Here is a 14,017-nt window from a genome sequence, read left to right on the forward strand (position 1 = left end):
TAACATATACACATCAGTATGTGTGTATCTCTTATTGGATTATATTCCAATGAGGCTGCATTGCTCAAGCTTTGCGATAGAACCACATCTGTAGACGGGGGTTAGAATAGCCTTTAATGGGACAAATATCTGGGGAAAAAGTCCTCAGAATGATCTTTAACTGTTAAGATAGAACCTTCACTTTCTTAAGTAAAGACTTTTAGGCATGTAGGTAAGTTTCAGTATCAGGTAGGTTTAGGTGTCAGATGGTTGCTAAGCTAATCTTTCCCCCCCATTCCCATAGGAGACCAAGAGCTGGAAAAGCAAACTAAATCTTGTAAATCGGTCTATTTAGTTGTAACTTTCTTCTCTTATGTCTATTTCTTGTCTGTTATTCTGGAGTCTTTAGGAAAGTTGTGGTTAGAGATTCTAGCCTGATCACCATTGTGTTGTGGAAAACTATGGAAATAGTCATTGCATGTCCCCTGTACATGCTAATGTTGTTACTGGGAAGCTGTGCCCTGCGGACACTAGTGATGGAGGCAGCAACTTCAGGGATATACCATCCAAGGATATCATCTCCCCATGTGGAGATTCTCATTTACACTGCCAACCTTACAGTGACAGTGGGTTTTCTTTAAAAAAGCAAAAACAAATATATTGAACACTAAAGTCAATAGATAGAAAGCTGTAACATACAATACAAAAATAAAGTTTTTAAAAGGCAAAATGTTTTTAAAAATAGAATAAATCCTGAGTGTTAGATCTGCTGGTCATTCTGAAAGGATGACCTTCTTTAATAACCCTTTAATTTTTTTTATTTTATGTTTTATCAACAATAAAAATTTTGAGGAAATATATCACCCATAAGATAACTACTAGGATTCCAGGGATAATGGGTGTCCCTTTAATTCATTCCACTTTGGAACATCCCAATGGTTGGTTTAATGACTTTAATTACTTCTGTTTCCAAGGAAGAAGAGTCCTATTCTTCTCCTTTGCCCAACTTTCGTAGTCATTCCTTCAAGTATTTATTGAGCAATTAAAATGTGTTAGGCACTGTGCAGAGCTCTGAGAATAAAATTGTGAACAAGGCGCTCACTGCTTCTGCCTTCCTAGAATTCAAAGTGTAGAGGGAAGACAGACATTAATCAAGCAATTGAAACGCAGGGAATCTAGTTCTAGAAAAGAGAACATAAAGGATCTTGTTAGGGAATGTAGCAGGGATGACTAACTTCATCCAGTGGGTCCAGATAGGCTTCTCAGAGATTCTACTATCTAAGTTGAGCCTGAAGAGTGTATAGTTAGTAGCCAAGTGAAAAAAGAGAAAAAAAGGGTAAGAGTGTTTCTGGCAGAGTTGTAGGATATGTGAAAGCCCAGAAGTGGAAGAGGGAAGAAATGGCATAGTCAAGGAAATGAAAGGAATTGACTGGAGCATTGAGTTTTTCTTCCATAAGCTTTGCAATTAACTACCATTAGCTTTAATTAGATCATAAAGGAGCAGGTTCAAAGAACATTGCTCCAGTAATAATGTACGCTCAGATACATTCAGCTCATAGGAAGTAAGAAGACTGGAACATTCACATAATCTCCTGGATAGTTTTAACTATATTTTATGTATTTATTTTGCATTTGGATTATGTTCCTTTTACCTCTTAAGCAAGGTGATGTGAATACTATTCATGCCTCACATTTCTTAATTAAGCACTGGCTTATTTTCTGAGCCACATTTAAAAACTGAAAATGGCAAATACCTAAAAATACATCTTATCACAGACATGTGAGACTTCTATACTAAAACTGCAAAACATTGCTTAGGAAAATTAAGGCAGGTTTAAGAAAAGAGAGGAATGTACCATATTTATGAATTAGAAGACTTCATTTTGTTAAGAGGTCAGTACCCTTCAAATTGACCTACAGATTAAATGCAACACCATTCAAAATCCTGCTAGTAAGTAGTAAAGATGACTATAAACTTATATAGAAATACAAAGGACATAGAATAGCCAGGATAATCTTTAAAAGTAAGAACAAAGGTAAAGGACTTACATTTACAGATATTAAGGCTTATTATAAAGCTAAACTAATTAAGGCAGTGTGGCGTTGACTAAAGAATGATCCCGTAGACCGATGGAACAGACTACATAGTTCATAAATAATCCCACACATATAAGGTCAGTTGATTTATGTCAAAAGCATTACTGTAATTCATTGGAGAAAATAATGGTATTTTTAAAAAATTATGCTGGATCAGTTGGATATCTATACAGAATACCAGGAACCCGACCCCTATTTCATATCATACACAAAAAGTAACTAGGGCTGGATCATAGACTTAAAAGTCCAAAGGCAGAACAATAACTCTTTCAAAACAAAACATAGGTAAATATCTCAATGACCTTAGAACAGATAAAGAGTTAACAGGATGCAAATTGCACCACCATAAAAGAAAATAATAAATTATGTTTTATGAAAATTAAATCTTTTCTTTAAAAGACACCATTTAGAAAAGATAAAGACAAACTGCAGAGAGGGAGAAGATATTTGTTACATGTGTATCCAACAAGGGACCTGTATCCAGAACATCTAAAGAAGTTCTACAACTCAAAAAAAAAAAAAAAAAAAAAAAAAAGAGACTGGCCACCACCTAGTTAAAAAATGGACAAAGCATTTGAGCAGACACTTGACAAAAGGAAATATCAAAATTGCCAACATGAAACTGTAGAGGTACTTACACTATCAATCATCAGGGAAATAGTAATTAAAACCCACCAAATGGCTAAAATTGAAAGGACTGACAGTATCAAATGAATGAAAATGTGAAGGAACAGGAACTATCATGCACTGATAGTCGGAGTATAAACTGGTAGAACCACTTTGGAAAACTGACATTGTCTACTAAAACTCGTATACTTTGAGGCATATACCCAAGGAGAATGAATGTTCATGTAAAACATTTACAAGAATGTTCACAGCAGTATTTTCATAATAACCGCAATGTGAAAGTAAACCAAATGTCCATGAATAGTAGAAAGGTTAAATTAATTGTGGTACCATTTATTCAATAGGATACTATACAGTAATGAAAAAGAACAAACTATTACTACATTGCAATACTATGGATGACTGTCATGGGTGTGATGTTGAATGAAAGAAACTAGATATCACAATATATATATGACTTCATTTATATAATGTTTAACATTAGACAAAACTAATTCATGGTGATAGAGATCAGAATATTGGTTATCTTTTTGAGGAGGTATTGACTGGGGATGGAATACAAGGGAGTCTTCTGGAGTGCTGAAAATGTTTGGTATGTTTTTCTGGGTGGTGGTTAATGTGGGTATATACATATTGAAAAGTGTATGGAGCAAAAAAAACTGTATATTTTGCACTTCAGTGTAAGCTAGACCTTAACAACAAAAGCAACAACAAAATCTAAGCAGCTGATAGTAAGGAATTTGAGAAGAGGAACAGGGGAATAGAGTCATAGAGCTTACATGAAAAAAAGCATAGAATAAAGTGAGTTTTAGTAGCATGGTTACTTAGAAGCCCTTTAGAAAGAAAAGGACCATATAATCAGGAGTATCTCTGTTGTTTACATATCCAACTTTTTAAGTTCTTTACCATTTCAAACATATATCTCCCAGCCCTAAATATTCGGAGAACTCTTTCTGTAAAAATGTGAGAAAAAAAAAAAGTTCTCCCTTCGTAAGGAAAGTATATTTAGTATTTGGAAACTCGTTTGGGGAACTAGAACAAAAGGCTAAGAGCCTTTTGTTCACCAGAACAAAAGAAGTTCACCAGAAGAAGTTCACCAGAGAGTCATCTGGGACTTCTTAGTTCTAATAATTATGCTAAAAGAAAACACTGAAGAATTTTCTAGCAGTTTTCAGATTCATCCCACCACATTTAGCAACCCCTCAAAACCGTTCAATAGTTGTTATACAACATTTCTTTACAAATGCATGAAATGGTATGAAAATGAATTTTGAGAATTTCTGAACACGTTAGTAATCATCTGATGCTGTTGATGACATTCTTGTTGATGGTCAAACTAGTAATGGAAATAATAAATCTTTGGATCACTGTCAGTTGTCTATGGGATTGTTAGACTTTAACCCACTTCCAACATTATAGCTAGAATCTTAAGTCATTTAGCCTCTTCTTAAAGCCTTCCCCACACTGGGTAGGATAGGCTAGGCTAGGTTACGGGACGAAGAGACACCCCCAAGTCTATGACTTAAATCAATGGAAGTTTTTCTTTTGTGTTCCCAGCCAGGCGTCCAGGTTGGTGGGGTGGCTCTCCTCTAAGAAGTCATTTAGAGACTCGGGTGACAACAGCTTTGCAGTCCTTAAAACTTGCCCTTCAGTGTTCCCTGGATGTGGACATCTCAGTCATCCCAAAAAGAGAAAGCACATACAGGAGCCTGTATGGAAGAGTTTTATGGACAAGCCTGGAAGTGATGCAGGTTACTTCTGCTCAGATTCCATTGTAGAGAACTTTGTCCATAGCAACAGCCATTTTCAGAGGAGTCTGAAAAATATAGAAGGGAAAATGGATTTGGGTGGAAAGCTAGCAGATTCCACCACAAGAGCACCTGGTCATCATGCTAAAACGCTGAAATGCTGTCAGGCCTATGATGACAAAAGGAGCCATTACTGACACCAAGCGTTACTGGATCAGGTGTGTACAAAGAACCCGGGATCCACATTTTCCAGAGCAGAGCAAATTAGAATGAGGTAATTTCCAGCAGGAAGGAGCAAATAAATGGTACAGCAATATATAAAATCTTAACACAGAAAATGTTTTAAAGATTTAGACTAATGGGAAATTGAAGCAGCTGGACAAGCTTCCTTCTTGGCATACAATTACTGCAGCAATGTCTTCTTTTTTTAAAAAAAAAAAAAAAAAAGACCACACCAAGCGACAGAATGTTAGTCATCAGACTATAAAAATAGAAGCTACAGACCCAAAGCACAAGATGGTGTATATTTCTGTGCACAGGTTAAAAATTATTTGACTAGCATTTTTAGCACCTACTATCAGTACTGGGGCAACAAAATCAAGATATGGTTTCTGCCATACCCTCCCTGAGGAATGTAGAAAACAGTCAATTAAAATACAGTGACCATTCAATGTGATAAGTGTCTTGTGAGGTAATAGAGGTATATAACGAACTGCTTTCAGAGCCTGAAAGTGGAGCATCTAAGATCAGACTTTGGGAATCAAGATATGTGCTTCCTAGAAGGTATGGCACAAGCTGAATTTTGAAGGGCCAGTGAAGGAGAAACAACGTGACACCAATGGGAACAACATGGAAGGGGATGAACACTGGGAACTTACAAAGGAAGGAACTTACAAAGATGAAATTGCTTAATGAGCTGGAAGATTGTGCATAGTTTAGTTTTGCTGGAGAAAAGAATGTGAAAGAAGCCAAAGATGGAGGTAGAGAAGTGGGCCAGGGCCAGATCATGAAAGTCCTGTGCTCACATTACAGAGTCTGCATTTACCCTGGATGTCTGGGAACTGCTGAAAGTGCTGTTAATGCATCAGTCTTTCCAGATGCTTCTGAACACCGATATCAACCACACTTTGGAATTCAGTGACAGCATAATGGATCCATAAAGGGAAGGACCTGATCTTTTTCCCCATTCACTCTATTCAGGACCCACTATAGAGTGAATAAATACTATCTCCCTAACAGAATCACTTTCTGCAAATCAGTTCACCTGTTAATTTATTGGTTGATTTGTGGATGTGAGTTGTGTTTACTTACAGTGCCTGGCCATCAGTAAGCATAATAAAACTATACTGTACTATAAAATACAAGTAGGTTTAGCTTAGGCAGCCGAGAGACAGACAGAAGCAAATTCTTCAGCTTTTCACATAGCACATAGATCAAAAGAAAGATTAATAAAAATAAAAGTAATAAAAAATAAAGGAAACACCAATGGGATAAAAATATTGAGACCTTTACTGAAGAATTTCTGCTGAAATGTGTGCTTCTCAGATTAGAGAGAAATTGATAAAAGGGTGCCCTGCGCTCAGTCTTGTGACCTAATGCTTCCACTAATGACCTGAAAGAGGAAGTGAACCCAGTTAGCTGTTTTCTGATGACAGAATTGCTTCCTTAAGTTAAAAACAGAAAACAGAAAAAAAAAATTCACCAGCTGAGCAAACATTAAGAATGTTGGAACAATGTAAAAACTGACCAAATTAACCTGAAATGTATCTACATATTATAAACTACACGATTGTGAATAATTTTTACTGTATTTATTTTGACTTGCCATGGGCTTGAAAATAGAAGACCTTTTTCTCTGTGATCATACATCAATGGATGTAATTGCATAGTGGGTAATAGTTTGTATTTTAAAATAAGAAGCCAAAAATCAAATTTTTTATACATTAGAATATTTTCATGTAATAAATTAACAAAGTGATAAGGAAAGAGAGTAGTAGACGAAGTGCTGACACTCCATTTTGGGTAATATAAAGTTAATCTTGCTGTTTGAGATTTGGTATAATTGAGGAGGTAAAGTGGTTTAGTGAAATGAGCAGGGGCTTTCACATCCTGGCTCCACCCCTGCCAGTTGAGTGCTTAATATTTCTGAAACCTGCTTTCCTTCTTTGTGAAATAGAAATACAGTACCACAATTATGCTTAGGTACATTGTGAAAGTCAAATGAGAATATGTGCGTGTATGTATGACATCTAATCAGTAAGTGGTGGTGATAAGGACGACGGATGGTATCTGAGAAAGCCTGAGCAGTAATTCAGCAAACAGAGCATGTTGTGCCCTTTTGAAGAGCAGTACTATGTAGTGGGAAAAGCAAGTCCTGAGGAGTGATTTGTTCACTCATTCTGCTATCGTCTCTTCATTTACTCATTGTCACGCATACCTGCGGCCCACAAGGCACAAAGCCCTAGCCTTAGAAAATTGAGCGGTGTGGTTTCCCCCTTCGTGCAGCATAGAGTCTGGAGGGTAGCTGAGCACACACAGGATCAGGTGGCACTTACCATGGTTTTGTCTCATAAGGGTGTCTGCAAAGTGCACTGACTGCAGAGAGGAAGAAGCTGCTAACTCTGCTGAGGGGCATTACAGGAAAAGGTTCTCAGAGGAGCAAACCCTTAAGCGGAAACTTAAAAGATGAGTGAGAATTAACCATGTGGACAAAAAGGAAGAGGGCTTTCCAGGCAGAGGAAGTACAGAAGCACGTGGATGGGATTAGCCTGCTGTAGCTCAGCATGCATGGAGGATAAGGTGCCTGGAAGGTAACGTGGGAAAGGAGACCTCTGGGCTAAGGCAGGCAGGCAGGGCCTGGGTGCGAAGTTTGTGTTTCATACAAGAGGAGACAACATCCAACCCAAGTCCTGGCATTTCTACTCACTGGCTGTTTGCTTTTGGGAACAGTATTTTGTTCCTAAGCTTTCTCCTCTGTAAAATGAGGGGAATTGCAGAATGAAACAGTTGTAAAACAGGAGGCCCTCCATAAGTGTTCACTTCCTTTTTCTCCCCTTTGCCGTCTATGGAACCAAAGACTGACGAGGCAGGAGAGGGGGAATAAACAAAGGAGAATCACAGCTCTCTTCCTTGGAAACTCCAAAAAGTGGATTGTGCTAGGAGTGCCCAGTTCTCCTAAATCATCGTTGAGATAATTATTTTGAGATTTTGATCCAGTACAATATTTGATATATTCCTAGAAAATGACCATGAGGCATTGGTGTGCTCTGTTTTTCTAGGTGGCTTTTGAACCCGTAATCCCTGTTTGATTTTTGTTTTGTTATCAGAACATGTATAAACCTGAACTTCTGAAGAGCAAGTAGGGAAGAAATTTGGTGGCTTTTTCACTATTATCTGAAAATGAGTATCTGAATGAAGGTTGCATGCCATGTTTTTATAAATCAGTTGAAATTGTGTCAGCTGCATGTGTGGTTTATTCAGGTGGATATTAAAAAAAAAAACCCTTATCTTAAACAGTTTTCATGCGTGCGAAGGGAGTATTATCTGGATGATTCAATTTAAACTCCTATAAATTCAGCAGAGATGTAGCTGGAAAACCTAATGTTGTCACTGCTTATTTATTATCACTGAACTGTTGGAGTTTAAAATGAATGTTTAGGAGGAAATGAAGTAAAATGACAACCACATCTTCCTTGTTTTTGGCAAAACGCTGATGATTAACCATCTTACCCACAGCATTAAACATACAGATTCTTCCCTCTTTTTCCTCTCCTTTTGCTTCTTTATTGACTTCAACTTCCCTGTCCCTGAAATCTCTCTACCCTGCTCCCTCCTTGAGCAAAGTTAAGCATCAGCTTGGTTAGCCCACTCTGTGCCCCTCCCCACTTTATCCCCCACATTCTTTTCAACCTCTCACTCCGCCCCACCTCATTTTCCTTACCTCAAGTGCTGAACCTGACAAGCACATGAGATGATCCTTCCTCTCTTTTGCCCTCCAGATGGTGGAATTTTTGTCTCCAAGGCCATGTTTAACCACCCCATTCCTCTCTTTCTCTTAGCAGTGGAACATGCATTTCTCTCTGGCTTGTTTTAAAGTCTTTCTCACTCATTCTTCAGTTTCTTTCCCCCACTATTCGGGTGTAATTCTCTTCAGCGCAATGGTAGAATGCTGCTGCTAAGAGTGGACGTGTTTGTGTTTCCTGCATTAAAGAGTATGAATTGTCTCATTTGTCTCTCTCTGGTTTTTTTTTTTTTTTTTTTTTTTGAGATAGAGTCTGGCTGTGTCACCCAGGCTGAAGCACAGTGCAAGTGATCCTCCCACCTCAGCTTCCTGAGTAGCCGGGACTATAAGTGCTCACCACCACACCCAGCTGATTTTTTTATTTTTTTGTAGAAACCGGGTTTTGCCGTGTTGCCCAAGTTGGTCTCAAACTCCTGAGCTCAAGCGATCCACCTGCCTCAGACTCCCAAAGTGCTGGGATTACAGGCGTGAACCACCGTGCCCAGCTTTCATTTTTTTTCTTGCCATCTTGGGGGAAATTCTCACACTATAATGTGGGGGACAACTTTACATGCACATTTAAAGCTCATTCATTTCTAGTGCACTAGGTTCGTTATAAAAGCATAAAGAAAAAATGTATATATAAATGAGTTTTCTGTGGATGCTTATTACTACAACTATTTATATTGTCATAGGTACCTTTTCAAAAGTCAGAGTTTTTCAATCACCCATTAGGTTAGATTAAGAGGAAAGATCATGTTCTCTATTTTTTGATGAACTTACAAAGCGTGTAAAACAGATGGGAAAAGAAATACATAATTAAAGAGACTGACCACATTTCCTAGAACAAGCCACGCATACTCCATTCCCGGGGCCTTTGTGCTCACTATTCTTTCTGCTGAGTCCTCTTCCCCCTGAGATCAGTATGGTTTGCTTCCTCATTTCCTCCAGGTCTCTGCTCCAGTATCACCTTCTCAGAAAGTCTTTCCAAGACTATTCCGTATGAAACAGAATCCTCTACTACCCCTCCAAACCCTGCACTCATATCTTTCTTACAATGCTTTATTTTCACCGTCTAACAGACAATATGTTTACTTTTGTTATTTATTGTCCAGTTTCACCCACTACAACATAACCATCATGAAAGCAAAGACTTTGCTTTATTCTCTGCTTATCTCCAGCACCGAGAGCTATAGGTGTTCAATTATATTGCTTGGGAGGAGGAAGAGAGGGAAGAAGGGAATTAAGAAGTAAGTAATGGTGTCAGGAAAACTAAAACCTGGAATGGCCTGAGGTTTATGGAACATCTTAATAACAACAAGGCTGTTGTGAGCATGAAATAGTACCTTGGAGAGACAGGCCTGCTGCTGGAAACAGATTATATTCCTTCTTCATTTATTAGTTTGAATGCTTCAGCAATGAGTAACTTTCCCTCGTCAATTATCAGGTCATCCTGAAGCACAGACAATTTGATAGGATATGCAGGATAAATGTTTGTTTCTTTTTCTTTGTCAGAATATTGAATTGGTTCATTAGCATTCTCTACAGGTGCCCAGTGAGGGTTTTGTTTGTTTGTTTTTCTGTTTATTTGTTCATTTGATTGTTTTTAAGTATTATTATGAACTCATAGATTTAGATATATTTGATGTGTTTTAATCGTTGCCAATATTAACTTCATTGATGCTCACAATGTCTCATTTTTGGCTAGTGGGAGTCTCTTAGGTTGACTCCTGAGTCCTTTTCACATGACCCCAGTAATAGCCTTCTTTGCTTTCTGGTACAACCGAATATTTCAGAATCATCTTATGTATTTCCTTCCCTAGTCCTGGAATCAGCAGTTTTGTCAAGGAGCCCTGGTTACTTAGAGAGGGACATGATAGTCAGAGGCCATGATCTCATTGCTTCTAAGTTAGCCATTATTTGTAGACCTTTACAGTGAACAGAGCCAGAAAATGCATTTTATATGATTTAATCTTAATAAGGAAAGCAAAGAAAGCAAAGCGAGTAAGCCCCTATTTTACTTTCACCTCCATTGTCAGTGATATTTAAACTGGAAATGATAGAAAGATTTTAGGGAAAAATTGAAGCTCAATCTATGAAAGGAGCAAATGTGTGCTAGTTATATTTAAATACATTTAGTCACCAGACTTAGATGAATTATGTCTCAGAAAGAACTCATGTATGCAAGCACAGTAATACTGCCAGTGACATTTGAGAAATCAGAGGTGCTAGAAATTGCATAACAAGAAAATATTGTCCTATTTTTAAAGGAGAATTTTAAAACTTGAAAATTGAATATACTAAATTAAACTGTGTTCTTAACCAAATCTAGAACTGATCGCTTCTAGATGGTTTATAAGCAACTTAGAAAAAAATGTGATTATTTCAAAGCAGAATGAGTTTATTTTAAATCTAACACTAGACTAACCCTATTTATTCTTATTATATTTTATAAGTCTCATAGTAGTCTCTATAGATATAAATGGAGTAAAGTGAGTTATAGATTGGATTTTTTCAAAAGCAAGATCTAGCTCTGTGCTGTCCATAGCACACACCTTAAATGTAAAGAAACAGATTTATTCAAAACAAAAGGATAGATTAATATATAGCCTGCAAATTATAATCAAAAGAAATCTGAAGTGGCTTTATTAATATCAGACAAAAACATACTTCAGCACAAGGACTATTACCAGAAATAAGGATATTTATTAATGATAATAGGGTCAATTTATAAAAAGGATATAACAATCCCAATGTTGTATACAACTGATAATAGAATATCAAAATAGAATAAGAACTTAAAGGAAAAATAGACAAATCTACAATAATAGTTGAAGATTTCAACACTCATCTTTCAGTAATTAATGGAAGAAATAGAAATCAATAAGGATATAGAAGACTGTCAGCTACCTTGACTTCATTGACATTTACAGAATGTTCCATTCAACATCACGGTATATGTTCCTTTCAAGTGCACATGAAACATTCACCAAGATAGACTGTGTTTAGGTTTATAAAACAGGTCTGAATAAATTTTTAAAAATCAAAGTTATGCAAAGTAATCTAGTTATGACAGAATTAAACTAGAAATTAGTAACAAATATATATCTGGAATATCCTCTGAATAATTGGAAATTTAACAATATTTATCCAAATAACTTGTGGATTAAAGATGTCACAAGGGAAATCAGAATATATTTTGAAATAATTGAAATGAGAACACAACATATCAAAATGTGTGGGATACAGCTAAAGCAATGTTTAGAGGGAAATTGAAACCATTAATTATTAGAAAATAAGGAAGTTCTCTTATTTTCTTAAAATTTCTTATTTTCTTAAAAATATTATCTTAAGATAAATTTTTATCTTAAGAAACTAGGAAAAAAGAATAAATTAAACCTAAGCACACAGAAGACAGTAATTAAGAGCAGGGGCAAATGAAACCATAAACAGAAAACAATAGAGAAATCAAAAGCTGGCCTTTTGAAAAGGTCAATAATATTGATAACCTATAGTCAGATTGGTCAGAGACAAAAGAAAGAAGACATAAATTATTAATACTTAGAATTAAGGAGGACATTACTATAGACAGTACAGGCATTAAAAGAATAATAAATATTATGAACAACTTTAAGCCAACAAATTTGATAACTCAGTGAAATGGACAAATCCCTTTAAAGACAAGCTACCAAAATTCACTCAAACAGAAATAAATAACATGGTAGCCCTATATCTATGAATAAATCATATTTGTAGTTAAAAATCTTTCTACAAAGGAAACTCCAGTTCTATATGGCTTCACTCATAAAATGTGCCAAACATATATGGAAGAAATAATATCAACTTTACATAAACTCTTCCAAAAAAATAAAAGAGGAGTGAACACTTCCCAGTTCATTTTATGAGGGCAGAGTTACCCTAATAGCAAAACCAGAGAAAGATATTATAAGAAAAGCAAACTACCAGCTAATGTCCTTCATGAACAAAGACAAGAAAAATTATTATCAAAATATTAGCAAAAGGAAATGATGATGGAGTTTCTTTTTGGATTGATAAAAATGTGCTAAAATTGATTTGGTGATGATTACACAACTCTGGGAATATACTGAAAATGATTTAATTGTACACTTTAAATATGTGAATTGATGTTTCCTCCTAAGATCAGGAGCAAAATAAATATGCTTTCTCACATAAACTTCTGTTCAACATTAACATAGCCAATATAATAAGGCAAGAAAAATAAAAGACATATAAATTAAAACAGAAGTAAAGCTGTCTTCATTCTTGGACAACATGTGTACATAGATCTATCCACATGAATTTTTATAGAAAATTCTAAGGAATCTCCAAAAGAACTTTTAAAGCTAATCGTTGAATTTTGCAAGGTCACAGTATACAAGCTTAAGTTATAAAAATTAATTATATTTCTAGTAATGAACAATTAGCAATTGAATTTTTTAGAAATTATAATAGCATGAAAATATGAAATGTTTAACAATAAATTTAACAAAATATATGCAAGACCTGTGCGCCAAAATCTGCCCAAAAAATGCCAAGACAATTTAAAAACCCAATAAATGGAGAGAGAGACTGCATTCCTGGGTCAGAAGATATTAAGATGTCAATTGTTTCCAATAAATCTGTAGATTCAATGCAATCCTAATAACCCCCCAAAGGCTTTTTTGTAGAAATTGACAAGCTGACCCTAAGATTTGTATAGAAATGTGATGTACCTGGAATGGGCAAAATAATTTCAAACAAGAACAAAAGAGTAAGATTTATACTACATGATTTCAAGACTTACTGTAAAGTGACAGTAATCCAGACAGTGTGGTATTGGCATAAGGACAGACATATAGATCAAAATAATAGAAAGTCCAGAAATAGATCTACACAAAAGAGCCAAGTTAAGGTGGTTTTTCAAGAAGTGGTGCTTGGACTATTGGGTATCCGTATTGAGGAAAAACAAAATGAGTCTACATCTTTGTCCCACACCATGTGTAAATGTGAACTTGAATCAGATCTCAAGTCTAAATGTAATAGCTAAAAATACTACATTTCTAGAAGAAAAAGTGCAGGAAAACAATCTTTTAGACCTTACATTAGGGAAAGGTTTGTTCAGGCATTAAAACACACACACACACACACACACACACACACACACACACACACCCCATAAAACTTGGTAAATCAGACTTCATCCAGATTTAAAACTTTTTTATTTCAAAAGGCACTATTAAGAAAATGAAAGGCAAGTTCAGACTTAAAGAAAATGTTTTCAAATTTAGTCTGATAATGAATTTGTATTTAGAACATATAAAGAACTCTTAAAATTCAGTAATAAAAAGATAAACCCATTTTTAAAATAGGTGAAAGATTTGAATAGACACATTACTAAAAATATATGTGGCAAATAAGACATGAAAAGAAGTTCAATATTATTAGTCATTAGAGAAATGCAAATTAAAATCACAATAATTATGACTATAATGGCTTGAATTTAAAAGACTGAAAATGCCAAATGTTAATGAGGATGTGGAGCAAATAGAACTTGTATTCATTGCTG

At 35.7% G+C, this 14,017-nt stretch overlaps 1 protein-coding gene across 39 annotated transcripts in view; it reads left to right on the forward strand.

The window, feature by feature from the left end:
* Positions 1-14,017, forward strand: part of ICA1 (islet cell autoantigen 1) — a 157,594-nt gene that overhangs the window by 82,839 nt on the left and 60,738 nt on the right. For 3 of the 39 annotated variants that reach the window (XR_008526795.2, XR_008526798.2, XR_008526797.2), the window contains one exon: positions 4,265-7,957. Coding sequence is in view for 5 of the 13 variants with exons in the window: in XM_054558823.2 (XP_054414798.1) it covers positions 4,261-4,296 (36 nt within the window). In the remaining 8 variants the exon portion in view is untranslated. 39 annotated transcript variants of the gene reach the window in all.

This window comes from Pongo abelii, chromosome 6 (assembly GCF_028885655.2).
Source record: "Pongo abelii isolate AG06213 chromosome 6, NHGRI_mPonAbe1-v2.0_pri, whole genome shotgun sequence".
In the NCBI taxonomy this organism is placed as follows: Eukaryota; Metazoa; Chordata; class Mammalia; order Primates; family Hominidae; genus Pongo; species Pongo abelii.